The sequence below is a fragment of the Danio aesculapii genome, chromosome 22 (assembly GCF_903798145.1).
Source record: "Danio aesculapii chromosome 22, fDanAes4.1, whole genome shotgun sequence".
Classification (NCBI taxonomy): Eukaryota; Metazoa; Chordata; class Actinopteri; order Cypriniformes; family Danionidae; genus Danio; species Danio aesculapii.
This window is the reverse complement of record NC_079456.1, coordinates 11268501-11290198: the sequence shown is the minus strand read 5'-3', so window position 1 is coordinate 11290198 and position 21698 is coordinate 11268501. Positions and strand designations below refer to the sequence as shown.

Below are 21698 nucleotides of genomic sequence, written 5' to 3'. Positions count from 1 at the left end.
GTTCAGGTGTATGTGAAGCCATTGTGTGGGTAATTTGTCTATTTTCGTGTTATCTGTGATCCTTAAATCACACTTTCTTTAAAATATTAAGTTAGCTTCACAAGTTGAGGCGAGTTGGCGCTAATGTGTTTAACGTCAGTCTGTGCAAAGGCCAAGAATGAAACGTGCGATCAGTCGAGCGGCAAAAATCTCGCTCTGATATTTTGGTCTGCTGATGAAACCATTAATAAATCTACAACAGCTCTTTTGCTCAGTCTAGTTAGTGTATATTATGTCTCTGTGTGTGTGTTCACTGTTATGATTGTTCCATTGATGTTTGTGTTTGGTTGACAGCGGTTTTGAGGTCTGTACGTGAAGCACACACACGTATGTGAGCTATAGTCATGAACGCTGTGTGCATAAAAACAGGACGCTGCGGTTTCCTATTTCACTCTGACGTCAAGGCTGCTGTCTACAGCTCGTGAAGGCGCAAAGCAGCTGCTCTGCAGTGACATAAGTCTCTCAAAACTGACATTTTGGGCTGCCATCTTCTGATTGTGACCCTCAGGGGGGTTAATAGGTTGACATTACATATGAGTCTAAATGATCTTTCTTTCATGTCAAAAATCATTTGAATATTAGACATTTTTGTGGGAATTACTGTATGTGTAGCAAATCAAAACTAATATTTTGATTAGTGTTATGCATTGCTAAACACTTAATTGTGATAAGTTTTAAAGGTGGTTTTCTTAGTACTTAATTTTTAGAACCCTTTTTTTAACCTTGATCCAGGCTTTCATATACAGTATAGCCAGTGTGCGAATTACAGGGGGTGTTTGGAGGTCTTACGCATTTAATTAACGCTTGATCCACTCTGAAGAACATCAAAACAAGATATGGGGGGGGGGGGTCTGCCCTTTAAAATAGTTAAAATAGTGTGCTTTGATCTGTATCTTAAACAATAATGATAATTAAAATAATAGATAACTTTAATATATATTTGACCACCCCTATAATGGTTCATACCATTGTAAATGCATGTTTGCGCCTAAATTAATTCATCAGTTTGAAACCGCCAAATCTAGAGCACCAACAGACAGCGTAAGTGTTCACAAAACATGTTTCTTAAAAAAAAAAGTTGTTTGTATGGTCTCTGTAAAACTAGATGCATAGTTTGTATTTCATTATACACTGGCTCACACATGGAAGTTAAATAATAAGATTTTAAAAAAGTTCAGTCTTTCATGGTCATCCATTAATAGGTGCAGGAAAGCATACCGTTTATTTAATATCACAAATGTCGTTGAGAACCATTCAATATACCCCTCAAAACACTGAAAACATAAGAAGTTTGATTAATGAATTAGATGTAATTGAATTAAAAATATAAATTTGGTTCACTGAGGCACATTACCAAAGATAACTGAAAAACTTGACCTTCCTGATCGTCAATTCGCACCCTGAGTATAGCCAACATCTGAAGTAGTTCAAAACCCTTTTTCATAATTGTCCTGAATCTATTGAACAACACCCATTCTTGTCTTTGGACATTTTTGGACAACTTTTTTTTGATTCACTTCACATGTTGATTACTGTGGCTGTTTCTCATCCAAATATTGTCTTTCCTAACAAACCATCAACAGAAAGCATGTATTAATTCAGCTTTTCAGATGTGTATAACACAACATTCTCGATTAATTACTATTCATGACTGGTTTTGTAGTCCAGGGTCAAATATTAAGAACATAAAAACAAAATGTGTGTTTTGAGTGGATTAGCATTTTGCTAAAGCTAATTTGTTGAACGTTGTAGTGAAGAGTGAAGCACATTTTAACACTTTTTGACTTTCTCAGTTTCTTAAAACTCACATGAGGTACAGATTATTACTTTTTCCTAAATGAATTCCATGCTTAAGTACAAATATGTGGTTTTACTACTTAATTACAGTGAATTTTTCTTTATTTACACTTTGATTTACAAATTGAATTGTGAAAACATACCCTCCTAGCACATTGTGGCACGACCATATGGCTTAAATTTTAACTTTATCTTGGGCCTCATGCTTGTGACAGATCAGATAACAACACACAGCTGTTCAGTTTAGTTCGAAACGATGTGGGCAAAGAAATGAAGAAACAAATTCAGGGAAAAAATATGTTATGGTTGACATCACGTCCAGAAGTGATCAACAAATGGCTCTAATATATTAAGCTCACTGTAAATCTATTGAAAATCATGATCAAATATTCTTCATACCCATGCCTATAATCTCAGATGGTCAAACAGTGATTCATCTTCTATAAATGGTTGAAATATGATGTCTGGCTTGCAGACGCTATAGTTATCACTATTTGATATCCCTTTAACTAAGTGATATGACTGAACACTGGTCATAAACTGCTGTTGAGATCAATTCAAATGAGCTTGAGGCTTTGACCCAAAAGAGTATTGCGTACGTCACAACTTTACAAGCGGATATTATAGAATTTATCTAATAATAGCAGGCAAAGTGTTACAACATCTACATAACTGTAATTTAAAACTGATCAGTGACATCAGCTGGCTAGCATATCGTCTTTAGATCACTAGGTTCATCACAGCTTTATTTTTGAAAGTGTAGATGACTTTGTCTTTTAATTTAACAATAATAGAGAGCAGCTGTTTGCTAAAATTTTGTTTATTACTGAAGATGTTATTTTTTTGTCATTAAACGTCTAGTTTTAACTTGAGAACTTTCTAGATAATAATGTGTTTTCTAACTGATTGCTTAGTTAAAATAAATGCAAAACTTTCCTCAACATAATGCGTGATTTAAGGCATGTAAGGTTGTTAAATTCTTTTGGGTTAGCCTAATGTTCACCCATTTTGTCATTGTTCACGCACCCTTGACTAGTTCCAACCTGTTTGAGTTTCTTCTGTTGAACACAAAGAAGGTATTTAGAAGAATGTTGGAAACTGGTGGCTATTGACTTACATAATATATATGTTTTTTCCTATTATGGATGACAATGGCAACAGATTTTCAACATTCTTAAAAAATATTTTGTGCCATGACAGCATATAGTCATGCAGTCTTGATTGTTGGTGGTTTTCGCTGTTGGGAAGAGGTAAAATGTGTCATCATTACTGTTGATAATCAGTTGGCAGAAATAACCCTTTAGATAGGTCTGTGCTAAGCCTCTGGCTTTTATATGGAGTTCTATGGAGTAAAACAGCAGATTATAGTATGTGTCCTTAAATACACTTCATGTGTTCTGAAAGCTGAGGTACTTATTTTTTCCGACATATCAAGATAAGTGCAGAAAGGCCTCTCTCACACACTATACTCAATATAAAAGGCAGAAACTAAGCATTTATTTTGGTGATCAACTGTAAAAATAAAAAATTTCACCTCTTCTCAAAAGGGAAAATTTGCAACAACCATTAATGCATGAGTATATGTTGGCATGCAGGTTAATGGGGCAAAAACAGCCACAAACACAATGAACGGTTAGTAAATTTGCCCAGAGTGTATTGTTGAGTTGAATTTTCAAAGCATTTTCCCAAAATATGTGTCAAAATAAGATTTGTCGTTAAAAATCATTTAATTTGCTGAAACACAGAAAATGTTGTGGCCAAATTCATATTTTAAATAATGTTTCAAATTCATGCAGTAATAATTAGCTTTAAATTTGGAGTAGATTGAATTCTTGATTGCAGATGTGTGATACTGAAAGTATTTTTAAACAGATTTTCAAACTTTTTAAAAGAGATTTATGTTTTAATATGAGTGTCATCAAGATGTTCTTAAGAGTCAAAAATGTCAATGTTTAATAAACGATAATTACAATATACTTAATGCGCAATGACTTTAAAACTGTAATATTATTTACTGTTCGTAAATTCGTTTTTTTTCCACATTAAATTAAAAGGTTAGTTCATTAAGGGTAAAATTCTGTTATTAATTACTTACTATCCTGTTGTTGCAATTCCGAGGCCTTCGTACATCTTTGGAACACAAATTAAGATATTTCAGATGAAATCCTGGAGCTCTCCCATCCTCCATAAACAATAACACAGTCCAGGAAATAAACTAAAAACGTTCTCAAAACCTTCCATGTGACTTCACTGGTTCAACTGTACTCATACGAAGCTCCAAGAACACTTTTATTCACAAAAAACTGAAACTAGAATGCTCAACGAAATTAGAGCAATCCCTACAGTGAAAAGCGTAAAGTATTGGACAGTATATTGCACGGTAATTGACTAGTGAGTTTTCATATACACAAAATTAGTATAACACAAAATTTGAAATATGAATGGAATATTACAATACTACATGGTGATTGAATGTGAAGAGAAAGTGTTAAGTACAGTATTTTAGAGAAGATGGATAAGTGTGAGAGTGTCATGGGTGTCTGAACATGTTTATAATATAATATAATATAATATAATATAATATAATATAATATAATATAATATAATATAATATGAAGTGCAGTCACTTTGGTCACTTAAACTTTTACTTTTTAATAACATTGACATTAAAAACATGACTCAAAATTACTCCATAATGGACGAAAACATCCCCAACAGGACACAAGGGTTAAAGTTATATCAATGGCAACAGATTTTCAACATTCAAAAAATTGTGTTCAACAGAAGAAAGACAACAACAATAAAAAAACAAGAGGAGGGTGAATTAATTTTTGGTGAACTATTTCTTTAAGCAGATCCTTTTCCTTAAACTTTACCAAAGTAGTACTTTTCCCAAAACAAAACAATAATTTAGAAATAATAAAAAGTTCTTGAGTCATGATTTTGAGGATATTAATCAAGTTGTTTACATGACAAACAGGCTTTCATTAGCATTTTGATTTCTGTGCTCTGGTTAGCTTTTCATCTGTCGATCTATGTTTGTGGGTTGTTGTTTTTTTTTTGCCACCTTTGCTAAAAATCACAAGTGAGACCACACAAAGCAAAACGTTCTTGCTACGTGATTCTCTAAAGCAAATTAGTTCCTCGTTTGGTTTCTGTGTCTTTTAAAGTACCCATAATAAATGGTTTTCTGGTTTTCTCAAGGGCTTGTCCTTTGTGTGAGTTAAAATGGCTCTGCAGTGACATCAGACTCTTGTTTGGATCTGTCTACAGCCTTTACTTTTTAAAGAGCAGGCTAAATGTAATGCTAACATGTGAATGGGGGATGGTAAACCAACACAACTGCTTTACATTCTCCATTTTAACACAAATTCAGCTCTGTGGAGTTTATTTTCAAGTCTTGTCTTCAGTATTGATGTATCTAACAGCTAACTTCTGTTAGAAAAAGATTAGCAAGTTGCCTGACTGATATGAATGAACGTTGGATGTTTTCATGGGGCTTTTTCACGAAGGCAGGGAGGAACCAGAAAGTGCAAAAGTTTCAAATATTTACACTTTTAAATTCCTCTCATAGTGCGAATAACTTCAACAGTTACCTGTTACTAGCATGCTAGCAGAATGGCAGAATCACATGACTAGGCAGCTAGAATAACAGCCCTTCCCCCGACTGACACACAGACACACTTGCTGTGATTGTAAACTCAAAGGTTTCACACATGTTAAGCTGCTTTCAACTTTATATTTCTTCTGGAGTACAATCAGCTAAAGCACCAAAATATTAGCTTTAGCATTGCCTGAGTGAAATGATTGACATTGTAGTTGTAGATGATATTGCGCAAAACTTTACAATAATCTCAAAGTCTGTATTTTTCCATAGTTAAAGGTCTTGTGTGTTTTTTACTCCAAACACTCCTCCCTCTGTTCCTCAAATCCCACCCTGTCCGGCCCACCGATTTCTCAAAGAGGACTTGTTTTGGATCTCTAACTATTACAGTTCACATCTGACCTAAAGTCTCGGGTAACACTGGCGTCTCCCATGATAGGATGATGCTAATATGAAGGGCTGTCATGACCGGCCATTTTAAAGGCTACTTGCTTTCTGATTGGCTGTTGCTTTAGGTAATAAGGTTAGTGTGTGACAGCAGGAATGCACACTGTACTCTGTTTTTGCCCTGAGAGAAATCAAAACACCTCTCTTCCCTTTTCCTTTCTTAGTTTTGTTTGGCACATAAATTGAATGTGGCGCAAAATATGGTGTAAAAATAAAGATGGAAAGAGGATGGTGTCGACTAGCACTAAAATTAGCAGCATTCCTGCATGCCTGTTGCAACAGGCTGAGGTTTATTTACTCGAGGGCTTATAGTTGGTTAAGGGGTGTGTCGCTGCATGGGTTGATCTGGTTGCACAGTGGCAGTTAGAAAAGCTAAAAATGTTAGCTGTAAGCTGCAGTCTTTAGCTTTCTCTGTGTTTATATTATACTATTATACTATTATTTTGCATTAGTTTCATTTTCAGACATATTTCACCATAGCATAAATTTTAACCCTTGTATATTGTTCGAATTTTCCACCCTTTCGTTATGTTGGTGGCTGTTTTTGCCCCATTGACTTCTATTAAAATAATTTTTTTTGCTTGCAAAGCCATGACAGCATATAATCATGCATTCTTTATTGTTGGGGTTTTTTCCTGATGGGAAAAAGTAAAATGTGGTAAAATGAGGTAAATGTACTTACTATGTTTGTTGTGTTCTGAGAGCTGAGGTGCTTATTTTCTCACATATCATGGTACGTGTGGAAAGGTCTCTCTCACACACTATGCTCCATATAGATTTTGCATTGCAACCGGTGATCAACAGTAAAAATCTAACATTTCAAAAATCAGCAACAATCAATAATGCATGATTATATGGTGGCATGAAAGTAAATAGGGGAAAACAGCTACAAACAAAATGAACTGTTTGTAAATTTGCCCAGGGTGTATTTTTGAGTTGAATTTTCAAAGCATTTTTCCAAAATATGTGTCAAAATAAATTTGTCACCAAAAACTTGCTAAAACACAGATAAAAATGTGGCCAAATTAAGACTCAAATTCACTCCATAATGGATGAAAACATCCCCAACAGGACACGGATTAAAGTTAGTTTACCCTAAAATGGAAATCATTTCATGAATTACTCATCCTCATGTTGTTCAAAACCATAGATAATATTTTAGATGAAATCTGAGAGCTCTCTCATCTTCCATGTATAAAAATGTTCTCGAGATGTCCCGCAAAAAAATCCAAAAACCATCCTTAAAACAGACCATCTGTCTTCAGTGGTTCAATCGAAAAATTATCAAGCTCCGAGAATATTTTTTTGCACACATGGAACAAAAATAATGACCTTAATATAATAAAATAATACATATAAAATAATTGTAAAAACTTTAAAACCTTTGGTGTTTTTATGTCCCCAAAACACACTTGTGTAAATGAGCAGCCAACATGCATAAAGCTTTGTTTTGTAGTTGATAATAGTGTTGCGTAAACATAAGGGACACACGTATACACTATGCTCTCAACCATGTAGTGTATGAGTTTAGCGTTGTTCCAAAGGGAACACTGACCCCAAATGTATTACTCATTTAAAATTCTCAAGTAGTAATTCACTAATTGGCCACTATTTAATGTCAACTAGGATATGGTTTAAATTTCACAAAATGTGCACTGTTTATACTACAAAATGGTGGATAAGTATGTCTTTTGGGATGCACTTATACTCTTTAATCTTTTAAACCTGCTGGTTTGTGAGCCTTTTAATGTATTTAATGTATAATGTGCAGACACCACCATGATTATACTCTTTTGACAGGCCTAAAAGATTATTATGGCCGTAATAAAGCATCTGTTTCCTGAGGAAGAATTTACAGATGAGTCATTCAGAAAACGCCCAAAAATACCCATGAAACAGCCAGTGGACGCAGACGTGGACCTATTAGCAAAACCAATATGTTATATTTTTTTATCGAATTTTTGGATATTTCTGTTGAGTTACAATGACAGATGTAAGAAATTTATTTAAAGGTTTTGTTATCGTTATTGCTATGTCGATGCTATAGTAAGACATTCAGTGGTTGTTTTTTTACACTCTAAAAATGCTAGGTTATTTCAACCCAATTCTTGTTGTAATAGGCACTAATCCATCTGCTTGGTCGATTTTTACAAAAAAAAATTATTAATTAAAAGGACCAAACTTCCAAAGTTAACCCGATGTTTGGGTAAGTCCATATTTTAAATAACCCAGCATAGAGTGTAGCATGTTTCAGTTCCGGTTGGCTGTGCTTATAAGAAATAGTAATAATGAAGCTTCCTTTAACACTAGGAAAACACCTAAATATTGAGGATTCACCTAACATGATTTCATGCTGTCAGACTGTTTCCTTGTAATCAAAGCGGTTCATTTATAGAAGTGAGAATCGCAACCGTAAAATGACATCAACCATAAATGAAGCTAAGCGCAGCCACAGAGGGAGAATCCAAAATGGCAGCTTTGACACCAGGAATGTCAACTGAGGCTATTAAAGATAACAAAAACTATATAGCTTAACAGGAATAAAACATACACCTCGAACGAATAAAAATTACAAACCACCAGCTGTTAACGATTAAACCCAGGACTTTACTGGAACCATTAGTTTCCATTAATACTAGTACAATTCCCATAATGCCATTAAAACCCCTATGAATGTGGTGGGGCTTTTCTATTGTTTTATAAGCAAGATGGTAGTTTGTTTGCAAGCATAGTAACTGTTTTTCTGCAGATTTGTTCGTTAATGTGTACAATACTTTTTATAATAACAGGATATAGAGAGAGAATATTTATATAGAATATCTGATATACTGTTGAAGTCAGAATTATTAGCCCCCTTTGATTTTTTTAATTTTTTTAAATAATTTCCAAATGATGTTTAACAGAGCAAGGAAATTTTCACAGTATGTCTGATACTATTTTTTCTTCTGGAGAAAGTCTTATTGTTTTATTTTGGCTAGAATAAAAGCAGTTTTACATTTTTAACCATTTTAAGGTTAAAATTATTAGCCCATTTAAGCAATTTTTTCCCGATAGTCTACAGAACAAACCATCGCTATACAATAACTTGCCTATTTACCCTTACCTGCCTAGTTAACCTAATTAACCTAGTTAAGCCTTTAAATGTCACTTTAAGCTCTAGAGAAGTAAAATATAAAAATATCTAATTAAATATTATTTACTGTCATCATGACAAAGATAAAATAAATCAGTTTTTAGAAATGAGTTATTAAAACTATTATGTTTAGAAATATGTTGAAAAAATCTTCACTGCGTTAGTCAGAAATTGGGGAAAAACATAACCAGGGGGTTAATAATTCAGGGGGGCTAATAATTCTGACTTCAACTTTATATCTGTCTGAAGCATCTCCAGAATACAGTACAATGTCTTGATGTTTCAGAGAATTTAAACTGAAAGCCTCTGCAGTGACTAAAACAACCATCTGCAAAAAAAAAAAAAAAAAATCAAAAGATTAAGCTAACCTTTGTTTAGGAACATGTTGTGTGGACAGAGAACTGGCCTTCAGTGAATTTAGCAATGTAATTTAGCAACTTTATTTAGCAATGTGCCATCGGTCAACATCTCAAAAAATGTATTTTAGGGTTTTATGACGCTTTAAAGCGAGGGTCGTTATGTTCAACGTCGAACTGCAGAAAGATTTGACGACAAGTGTGTGAAGTAGAACCATGAAAGGTGGATGAGAAGGAGGGTTAAATAGATTAATTAAATGTAGGTAATCTTTTCCACAAAATAGAATTATTTAATACTATATTTATTTAGTTATTTATATTTATGTTATTTCAACTTAATTGAATTTTGACTTTTTTTTTTAATTTTGAATATTTCACCTGATGTAAAATAAATAGAACCATTTTTTGTGTTCTTAGCATTCATTGAGCAATTAAGCCAGCAAATTGAATGTAGGACAATGGACCTTGTCACAGAAAACCAGGCAAAGCAGCTCTTTGAAGCTGAAAACATTCAAATAATGAAATGGCAAGCCCAGAGTCCTGAACCTAACCTGATTGAACATCTGTGGAGTTTAGAATCCCACTAAAGTGAACAAACTGTGAAAAAGACTGAAGAGAGATGGTCAAAATCACAGCAGATCAGTTTAAAATGCCTTCATCACTTGAAAAAATCAAGTGTCATCAATTCTGTAATTTTGATCTACACTGTAAGTTTGTAGTCACCGAAAAGTTTTTTGTTGTCGTTTTTAAATCCATGTTCATCCTAAATCACTACTCTATAGATATCTAATAGGGAATACCCAAAGGTTAGCAATTTCATCATCTTTAACATCAAGAACCTATTTTTCTTTCAAACGCTGCTGCTTTTGTCAACAACACTCATACTCTATAAGGCTCAAAACACTCCAGGTCAACAAAGATGGATCATGAGGGCCATTTCTGCCTCACGGTTCACTCTATATTGAGTGTAGGAGGCACTTTATTGTCAGGGACGTCTGTGAAGGAGAGCAGAGCATTCAGAGGGAAAGGAAGGGGGTGTAAAACATGAAGCACAGCCTTTGGGCCTGTTAGGAGATTAAGCTACGTGCGAGAGGAAGAGAGCGAGCCAGCAGGAGGGAGAGAGTCGATTGGGATTGAGTGCTCTCTTATATCATTATCTCGCTGAATAATCCTCGCAGCGTCTTTAGCAGCGGGGGAAGGGAACGGGCCCACGTTCACAGTCTCTGGGTCGCGCCTTCACCTTATGTGTTTGCTCAGTGCTCGTTTTGTTGCTATTTTGGAAAAACTGATCTTATTCGTTGATGGCGTTGTGCAAAAATCATTCATATTTACATCTACATTCATGTATTAAATGGTTTTAAATGAAGTTTGATCAAATATTTAGCCGTTCATTAAGGTGCAGTTTACACTAGTGGATTTTTGTTTGAAAGTCTTCATAAAATTTATATTTATTCTTCTTATTTTTGTTTGTATAGGAGCGATTGCTATAAAAAAGGCATCTGTATACTTATTATTTTGACAAAAACTCATTTGCCCTCATGATCTTTAATCAAACACCATAATCTTCCCCCTTCGAAATGACTTTCTTCACTTCTGGTCACATGGAATGTCTTTAGGGCGAGGCTATCAGTCTCGACTCAGTGGTTTGAATGAATATGATTTGATTACTTTGTAAATTTAGCTCCTTGTCCTGATGCCGACAGTGATTCTGGTGTATAAGCCGTATCTCATTTCAGAGCGTCTGCGTCATCGCGGTGTAACGAAGGTTGTCTCATTTTAAAAATATCAGAAGGCTCCTTCAAATGCAGCCTCAAAATACATCCTTTGTTTGCCAGGTAATGAAGGATACAACCAGTGGATTCTTAGTGGCCTTGAACATCCCAAGATTCATTGCGCGCTGATAACGGCAGGATGTTTAAAAAAAAAATAAAAAAAAAACTCTGGATTAAACGTCTAAATTAGGTTTATTTTACTTGGATATTTAAACATGTTGAAAAACAAAAAGAGTATGAAATGTCTTGCTAAAAAGCGATTTTATAGACCGTTCACATTTTTATGTGCACATGTATGTTTTAAAATCACTCTGAAAAAAAAAAGTCATTACAAATTTTATTACCGCTTATTAACGGCAGCTGTTACGGTTGCCTGTAGGCTAGATCGACTCATTTCAAAATGCTGGGTTTGGCCTATGTGGACTTTGAAGAACTCACCTTTGAAGTCTGCATCCTTCGGAGGACGCAGCCTCTGAAATGAGACACAGCAATACTAATCATTCACAACTAAGTGAAAACTGGCATTCAAATTGTCCTCCATTTTGTTAGCAATGGCCATCTTCCAACGACCCAATCGGTTCCTAAAGGATAAAATCAGGCACCCCCTATATTTTTGTCTAATTTCAGAAACTATTCAAAAGAACTATCTTAACTTCCTTTACTGCCGACTTTAAAATTGTGTATTGTCCGCTGATTCGTCAACTCCCTCTCATACACAAGTACGACTATCAGCAAAATATGCAGATTTCAAGTGAGCATGAATGGTTATGTATTTAGAGTTTATAGTGTGGACAGAGATAGTTTTTTTTTAAAAACACAGTAAATATTCCAGTCTGGATGATGAGAGTTTTCAAATTAAAATGCAAATTTAAAAGAAAAAGCTTTTGCGTAAACTCAGCCTAAGAGTTAGCGATCTAGCATTTGATGCAGCTACAATCTTTAGTCCAAAATATGTACTTTACTGTCTAAATCAGAGGTGTCCAAACTCGTTTCTAGAGGGATGGTGTCCTGCATAGTTTAACTTCAACTTCCTTCAACACACCTTTTTGAAATTTACAAGTATACCTAGAAAGAGCTTGAGCTAGTCCAGGTGTGTCTAATTGGGATTGGAACTAAATTATGCAGGACACCGGCCCTCCAGGACGAGGTTTGGGCACCCCTTGTCTAAATCAATAATCATTTATACAACCAATCTCTTAACAACCGGTTTTGTTGACAAGCACATGGTATAATGCTTTGTATTTAAAGTACTTGCTTGTGTTACAGAACAACTTAGCATTACAGGTTAGCACTCTTTTGTTTCTAATTTGCTGATTTTTTTTTTTCTCTAAGTCTTTCACGTTTACATCTACATTTGCATACTGTTAGCCAAAGTGACTTGCATTCAAAATAGGATTTTAGGAGGTCATAATCAGTTAGCACTGTAGCATGTGATTCTACTTTTCTTGTGAGTATATTCACAGCTAACAGCTGCTAGCCATAGTCTTCAGACATAAATATGAATCTTATTTCTTAAAGAATATTTTCATCACTAAACAAACATTAAGGGCTAGCCTTATACTCAGAAAAGTGAATGCACAAAAAAATTATATGGTTGTTCAATGCTGACTGCTGAAAAAAGGAAAGCTGATGAAGCTAGTTTCAGCTAGTCTTCCATTCTGGTCCCAGCTGGTTGTAGAGGGGGTTGGCCACGTTTTAGCCAGTCCTAACTGGTCAGAAAAACATGATTGTTTTTTAATGGTTAAAATCCTGAAACAGCCTGTTATTTTTACTCATAAAATAAATCTTGCTAAATAACATATTAAAGGTTGTTGCTATTTTTGAAAAGCTTTTTTCCCCTCATATTATTATGTTAATGTTTTCACTCTAAAGTGATTTATATTTATAGCAACATTTGCATATTTGACAGACACTGTTAGGCAAACTGACTCACAGTGCATTCAAGATACAGTGGCTCATTAGCAGTTAGTGCTAACATTTGATGCAGCATTTATTTTGTGCAAAATCACAGCCAAAGGAGTTGCTAACAGATTAGCTAAAATTGATGACCTTTTCTGTATTCAAACAGCTATACTCATACAATAAATCTTGTAAACTAAGAAAATAAATACTAAAATTCTTTGTTTATATTGTGCTTGATTGGTTTAAGATACTTTTTTAGCAGTTCATTAGCAGATAGTGCTTTAGCGTTAGCATTTAGCGTTAACGTTTAGCGATAGCATTAGCATTTAGATGATAATTATTGTGGAACCAACATCACTACTTGCTATACACTTTTATACACATATACACTAATTTAACAACACACTTTACATGCCAATTTGCACATAACAGCTGCACATATAACGTTGTATATAGTAATAAACACGTACATACACTTGTCAATTTGTATATTTGCATTCACTACTTACTTGTATTTTTTTTAAATATATTTATTATCTGTTTTTTGTCCTGTCTCTGTTATCCTGTTGCACTGTAGAAGCTCTGTCAAGAAAACAAATTCCGATTCCATTCTGATTTCTGATTCTGATAATATTTACTGTGAGAATAATCCCAAAATATAAATATAACACTAATTTGCACATACACTCAGAAAATAATCTTGTTACATAACAGCTTAAATGCTAAAATGCTTTGGTTTTTTATTTTAATAAGCGCTCTCACATTATGGGATGATTCAGTGTTTTGGAACTCCTCATTTGTTGCTATTTTAGAAAAATACAATATAATACAAAGTGTATTTGTATAGCGCATTTAAAACCACAGTCGACCAAAGTGCTGCGCAGAGTAAAGCTGCTGTGCTGCGTTCATGATGTTGTTTTTAGCAGTTAATTAGCAGTTAGCGCTGAAGCATTTCATTCCACATTTACTAAGAGAAAAGTCAACCCTGAAATAATTGCGAACCTCTTTTTTTATCACAAATGTAAATCAATAAACTAAATCAATAAAATTAATCTCCAAACAGCCATAAGACTGGAAAATTGATCTTATGAGCTAGCAAGATAAAAGTCTTTAAATGCGAATGCAATACAGTCTCTGACAAATATTTGGTGGGGCGAAGATGCTAGCAACGTAACAACACTTTTTTTTTTTCTCTCCCTTTGAGCTAGTTGCGTAAAGTATTGATAACTCACCCGTCCTGTCAAACAGTTATGAGTCAAGCTGACATGCCTCTGCTCTTACATGTCATGACATGTCATTGTGAGAGTAAAAGAGAACGTGATTGTGCGCCTCTTCCACCCAAAGTTTATAACACGGGTCACGGATTTGTTTCTATAGCAAAGGCCTCTGAGAGGAACCCATCCCCCACAAACACACACATTCACTCCTGCCTTCAACTGTAGACAGGCTCTTTGCCATTTAAAGGTACAGCGCACCATTTTATTTGCATGTCAGAATTCGTGTAAAGTTTTTCAGAGTTTCCTGTATATTCTAGGAACCACGCATTCACAGAAAATAAACAATTATAAAACAATTTGCATTACAATTCCGACAGTAATATGATTAAAAACATAAGTTTGCAACATCAGGCAGCATAATAGTATGCTTCTGTACAGCTAATGTAAGCAAATCCCACCAGACCCCTTAAAATCCTGAAGTTTTACAAGTTTTAAAAAGCTTACATGTTTTTAAATTGAATAATGTGCATAAATCGTAAACAATAACATGAGAATTGGGTATTTAATAGTGTCAGTGCTGAATTAACATTGAAATCAGAATTTATCATATAAAATAATTGTAAAATATATTTCTAAACGCAAAAAAAGGAGAACGAGGCATGCCTGGAGAGCCAGGTCAGATATTATCAGCGAAACCTCATGTTTACTAGCATTTTTGCTTGACTGTTGGTCGTTGTTATCATGTTTTCCCCCTCCTCCAAACACTCAATCTCACATGATCAGGATCTTCTGCTTCCCCAGAACTTGAATCTTCCTCATTTCAAAGTTTCAACTTGATTACTATATTAGGAATTACTCATCCACAATGTCATTTTTGATATGTCTGACAAGAAACAAATCATATTCTGTTTAGTTTCTGAATCAGTGTAAGGTCATTGAACTAATGTGATGCCATAGTAATTACACTGCAATTATAAAAATGATGCAAGACACTCCTGTTGCAATATTATACATGGGTGTGTCCTTTATAACAATGGTATAAATTATTATATCACATTTATATTACAAAATGTGTCTGGTGTTAAACTGCTTTGTTTGCTGATTAACTCCACGGGCAGCTTTGATAACAAGGCACAAGACGCTTTTGATCTGAGCACCTTAAGCTCTGGTCAAAGGGCAGCTTTGCCTCATTCGACACATGTACAGTGGCAAAATCTTGGCAGAAACCATCTTTAATCTCAAATAGTTTTATAACATGGATGTGTATAAATAAAACAATGGATTAAAAGGTTTTGTGTTACACAATGATAGTCACAATGTTATTTATTATTATCTTTATTCCTGTTTTATAGAAAAATGTGCGTTTTAAGACAAAAAATGAAATGGGAATATAAGAAAAATGTGTTTAATTGTTATGAAAGAATTAAAAAGGAGATTCTATGAAGTCTATAAATTCTGCAAGATGTTTAATAAACGTTTGAAGACGGCAAGACACCCCTGCCATGTTAGCTACACACAACACTCTGAAAATCCATCTCAAAGTCTCTTTTCCAAGCTCAGTGAAGTGTTTATTTCTTTTATCGTCAGTTAATGGGCAAGAAAAGGGAGCCAAGGGATTGAACACACAATCCTGTTGGTTTGGCTTGAAGAAGTTGCACCACAATTATCTGACATTCACTTGGCAAGCTGCACAGGAAAGGGGCTGAACCACTGTTGATCAAAACACTCGGGGCTCTGTTCATGAGAAGTTCTTTATCTTGGGCTTTTTTTTTTGCATTGTTATTACCAAGCAAAGCTTTAGATTTCTGTATTTAACCAATATCTTGTCATTAAGACAGATTTTAAGGCTCTTTGAGAGCTTTGAAATGGAAACCTAATTAGTGACGCAGATTATAGGGATATATAGAGGCTCCTTTGCGCACACACTCACCTTGTCTCATGAGTATTGCTATTGTTCTTGTGTCAGATCTCCTTAACTCACGATTGGTGTATTAGAAGGGTGTGTATGTTGAATGCAGGGTGCTTTTAAAATGTGCGGACATCCTATTTGTTTATGCACCTCTTTTTTCCCCCCCAAGACCCCAAACTACTTGGATTAGCGTGCTATTGGGATAAAAAACGATTTGAGCATCAAAGCAAAGATAAATCATGTAAAGATTGTGAATAATTATCTTCTATGAAGTCATTCTTACATTTGCAAGGCAATAATCGTTGATTTGTGTAATAATAATAATGAAAAAATAGACAATGTGTAGCAAAATGATCATTTATTATGAAAAAACATTCACATAAGATTTAGTTTGCATTACAAACCGCTGTTATGTTTTGTCATGAGTGCTTCAAATGATCTCGATGATGATTGGCTGGTTGGTCTCACTCCTACTTTGGACCCTTTTCACCCCCCTCATAATACATCACAGGACAAACAAACAAAACAATGCCTCACATTGCAAAAAACAGACTTAACAGTTGGAAAAACCATGATGTAAACGTGTTACCTGTGGCAGGTGCCTAAATACATGGCGCCACAGTGTCACAGAATTCTTTGAAGTCCCTTTGCATGAAGTCCTCGCTCTGCATGACGTCGTCTTCCGAAGGGAAATACTGCATGCTTTCGTCTTGATCGAACCCGAAGACTGAAAACGGCTGGCATTGCTTCATCTGTCGTGCATAAAATGTGGGTGGCGAAGGCAGGTCTGGACTGTCCAACAGTGCGCCTCTAGCGTTCTCCAGCACGCCTAGGTACGAGTCCATATCCGCGAAGTCCATTTCGCAGTCGGAGCCACTGTCGGTGCCCACTGAGTCTGATCGCATGTGCATCATCTGGTACTTCTCATGCATGAGGAACTGGTTGGTGTTCCTGGGCGCCCTCATGCCAGGCGCTCGGTTGCCTTGAACATTGGCAGGACGCAATGAGAGCAGAGTGCCAGACCACCGAGACAATCTCGCTCGATGTCTGCGCATTTCTGTCCTTCTTGCTGGCCTCCTTCCCCATTTGTGCCACTTGTGTTTAGCACCTCCGTTGCTTCTCCTCGACTCGCTCTTGTGTTTTTCGCTCTCCTTGACGGAGGTTTCACCGCTGTAGACCTCCCATTGGCATATCATGCCCCTTCCGCACATTTTCTCAGAGTCTAGCATCAGCTGTAGTGCACTCTCACATAATCTGGAGGGCAACAAAGGCTGTTTCTTCTCCTCGCTTAGGGGTTTGGTTACTCGTGTCAATCTACACGATTCACCCCCTCGGCCGTCTACCTTTTTACAATCTTTTCCGATTTTTTCTTTGTCACTGGCTTTAGATGGCACATAGCCTGGCGCAGTGCCCTCTGTATAGGCAGCTTGACGCTCGTGTGGCTCTGATCTGAGATCAGTCACACCCCTCTTCAGCTTTTCCGAGTAACCAGTGTCTATTTTGCCTCAGATTAAGTGCAGAGTCCTTGTCTAAATGTCTAAGGAGTGGAAAAATATGTTTGTAGTTTGTTTACTTTGATTAAGTGCCAACAAACTACGTCTTCTCTCCGTCGATGACTTTAGATGGTCTCGAAGTGACAGTTGACATCTACTGAAATCCGCGTCTGGTGTCGTATTTAAACAGTTGGGGCGCTTCGAACTGTATCGAAGAGATGGGGGTGTGTATTTTTCTCTTGGTGTAAATTATTTAAAATATGAGCACAATTTTTGTGTAACCAAATAATTTTTATATTACATATGGATTATTTTTCTACATATTAAAACAAAAAACTGTTTTTTACTCGAGAAGCGGCTACAACGCCGTTTTTTCACAATTCAAAAGGTCCCCCCCTCCAGTCTCGGAATGGTTCTGTCTTTGGGCGTCTTTGCCGTTGCTGTTTCAAGATCAGTTTTCGCCGCTATAATCCGTCGCTTTAACATATGAATGAGACAGATAAACTGCCTCGGGATCAGTTGAGGAACGTTATAACGACAAAGAGAGTGAATACGTGATGTATGTGAAAGATGTGAGGACAACAAACTAATGGCTGACTTATGGGCGAGCAGTTCTCTTTTTAGTCGGTTTGTTTCTCAGGTTACCTTAATGCTGTATACGAAAACGCACTCGTTTTCCTTTTTAAGATATGAAATGCACTGAAGATTAATGCGAATTAATTTTCTGTTTATCAATCCATGCCTGACTAAGAGTTTCCGATGATGTGGCATTCATCGTTTAATCGAATAAGCAAACCGCTTGAACGATTGCTATTTCGGAAAATAAATAAACAATAAAAATGCTTAGTTATGGTGACGGGTTGTACAAACACAGACTTTTCTTTGTGCTGGAAAAAGTGACATTTCTATTCGACCCGCCTCGAATAACCTTTGAATAACAAAGAGCAGGAAAAGGCACTTCCTTAAACATTAATGATGAGCAAAGCACCGTCTTTCTGTATGAAACCCACAGCGAGCTTGACGAGACGAGCCGCGAAAAATATGGTCGCCTTCACAAGACAGCCTGACACGAATAAATAAGTAAATGAACGAGTGAATGCATTTATTACATGGTAATTACACGAGTGAGTGAATGCATGAACTAGATAGATAGACAGACAGACAGACATATAGATAGATAGACAGACAGAAAGACAGACAGACAGACAGACAGACAGACAGACAGACAGACAGACAGACAGACAGACAGATAGATAGATAGATAGATAGACAGACAGACAGACAGACAGACAGACAGACTTGTGGTGGGTTAAAATAGTACCCAACAAACACACAACAAATCACTGACCTGATGGTTCCTGTTTTTTGTGTGAAACCAAATAAGAAAGTTATATGAACTATAATCTAACGCCAAAAGAACATTTTGCAAATAACTACTAACAATCCTCTGTTGCTGAGTGTTTTATTTAGTTTTCTTTTTTGAAATCATGCTTGCTGAATTATTATTACTATTATTAATTATTATTATTAATTATTATTTCATCTATCTATCTATCTATCTATCTATCTATCTATCTATCTATCTATCTATCTATCTATCTATCTATCTATCTATCTATCTATCTATCTATCCATCCATCTATCTATCTATCTATACCCCTCTACACACACACACACGCGCGCGCACACACACACACAACACACACACACACAATAAATATGATTTTTTTTTTATTTAATTGTATTTAACATATTATTGTTTACAATTCATTTCTTGTCTCTGAAGCCCCTAGAGGTTAATAATCAAATTGCAGGGGATTTGTGTGATTTTTATAAAAGCCATATCACTATATTTTTTAAAGAACATACAAAAGCAGAATTAAATGTAAAGTTTGCATTTTAAATACATCAAAACATAACACTTTGCTCTGATATCAGCACAAAAATAGGTCACTAAACGTAGTCTACTTATACACTCACAGGCCACTTTATTAAGTACACCTGTTCTTCTGCTTTGTTAATCCAAATATTTGGTCAGCCTATTACATGGTTGAAGCTCAGTGCCTTTACGGATGTAGACGTGGTAATGATGATCTGCTGAAGTTAAAAACTAATGCATGAATAGAGATGAAAGATCATTTAAAGGAGTTTGACTCGTTCTCAAGTCCAAACCTTTATGATTTTCTTTATTCTTTTATAGACAAAAGAAGATATTTTGAAGAAAGCTGCAAACCTGTAACCATTTACTTCCATTCTAAGAAAAACAAATACTGTGGCGGTAGATAACAGGTTTCCAGCTTTCTTCAAAATATCTACTTCTGTGTTCAACAGAAGAAAGAAAGACAAATGAAGAAAGGAGAGAAAATGAAGATAGAAGTTTTAGGTGAACCATCCCTTTAAAGTGATCTGAAAGTGACATTGTTGCTGGTGGACCCGTGGGCACTCTACGAAGGAAGACTTCATCCACTTGTTTTGGCAGTGCTACTACACCAGGGGTGCAACTGATCATGGAGGGCCGGTGTCCTACATATTTAATTCCAGCCCCATTTTAACACACCTGAACCAGCTAATCAAGCTCTTTCTAGGTATACAGTACTAGAAAATTTCAGGCAGGTGTGTTGAAGTAAGTTGGAGTTAAACTATGCAGGACAGTGGCTCTCCAGGCAAAGTATGGACACCCCTGTAGACTAGCGCGGGGCACCAAGTAACACGGGGTAAAATGTAACACAGAGTTTTAAGGTATTTGCTCAGGGTTGACCATGGCATGCTTCCAAGGTTTTCACCACAGTGGCGGCAGACGTCTTCCTGCCAATTATTGAAAAAGTTCACTGAAATTTGGATGAGAAACACAGGAGAAACCAATTTTGCAGCATAAAAGTATTTTTTTATTATAGTCAATATTTTTTTATTTTAAAGAAATCTGTGAAAGTAAGTAAGTAAAATCTTATATTGTTGTGATTACCGTCCTCAAGGCTAAAAGATGGAACCATTTTGAAAGATGTTAAAAACACACAGTGACTGCTAACCAGTTTTGAGGAAAACACGACACAGCGGGGTTAGTTGTACCAGGGTGCTACAATTAAGCCATACACTGTTGAACACCAACTAAACTAACAAAATAATTTTTGAATTTTGAGTGTAATGTTAAAAACTTATTAAATAAAATGTTTTTTAAGTGTTTTTTTAAATAGACAAATAAAAATGTATTGCTAATAATGCAAATAAATGCATTGTATAATAATGGATAATAATCCAAATAAATCCAAATGTGTTTATCCAATAGATAGATAAATAAATAAACATACTGTGCTAGAATAAATGGATAAATAGAATAAATAGAATAAAATAAATAATATGTGTAGAATAAACAATAAAATGAGGTAAGTACTGAGGAAATATAGCTACTATTTAAAGTAAACTGAATTTAAATGAATTGTGTGAAATCTGAAATTGTGTGTTACAACTAACCCTCTGTCTGTTACAACTTGCCCCACAGGTGAGGTAAATAGTAACATTTATACTCCTGGCACTTTTGGCAATACTGCACAGAAACCATAGGTCTGGCAATCATACATTCAGTGCTCATTTGTAGGAGAGGCTTGTGTGTTGTTGGTAAAAAAACAAATGGTTTGTCTAGCCCTATTACTGTGTTCATTATTTGGCCAAAACCAAAAAGTGTTACTTTGTGCCCCGCTCTCCCCTACTACACAGGTAAATTTGGTCAAATCTTTTGGTGTTTATTCTCATATTATATCAAAATATTTTTAGGGCTGCTGAACAATTCAAAAGAAAGTTGGTAAAAGTGTGCATCTGTTTTCTGCAAAGTTTATCCCGAATTCTCCTTGTTCAAAAACAATAAAAACGTTCCCTTACTCTTCCTTTGTGTAGGCCTAGTTGTATTGTTGTTTTTGTTATACCTCGGCATAATGTATGTTTCTTCTGAGTAAATGTCTGCAGGCCCGTAGCAAGGGGGGTTCGTATGGTTCGAAAGACCCACTCCTCATTGACAAAGGTCCAAAATTTGTCCCA

The 21698-nt window shown here is 35.5% G+C and overlaps 1 protein-coding gene across 1 annotated transcript; it reads right to left on the bottom strand.

The window, feature by feature from the left end:
* Positions 1-16517: 16517 nt before the first annotated feature.
* Positions 16518-17816, bottom strand: wu:fb55g09 (coiled-coil domain-containing glutamate-rich protein 1). The gene has a single exon (XM_056448245.1). It carries the CDS (start codon positions 17403-17405, stop codon positions 16779-16781), a length of 627 nt encoding a protein of 208 aa, XP_056304220.1. The 5' UTR covers positions 17406-17816; the 3' UTR covers positions 16518-16778.
* Between the last annotated feature and the right edge of the window lie 3882 nt (positions 17817-21698).

Coding starts and splice junctions, on each gene's coding strand:
- wu:fb55g09 (XM_056448245.1), bottom strand. CDS start 17,405: ATGCTAGACTCTGAGAAAATGTGCGGAAGGGGCATGATATGCCAATGG.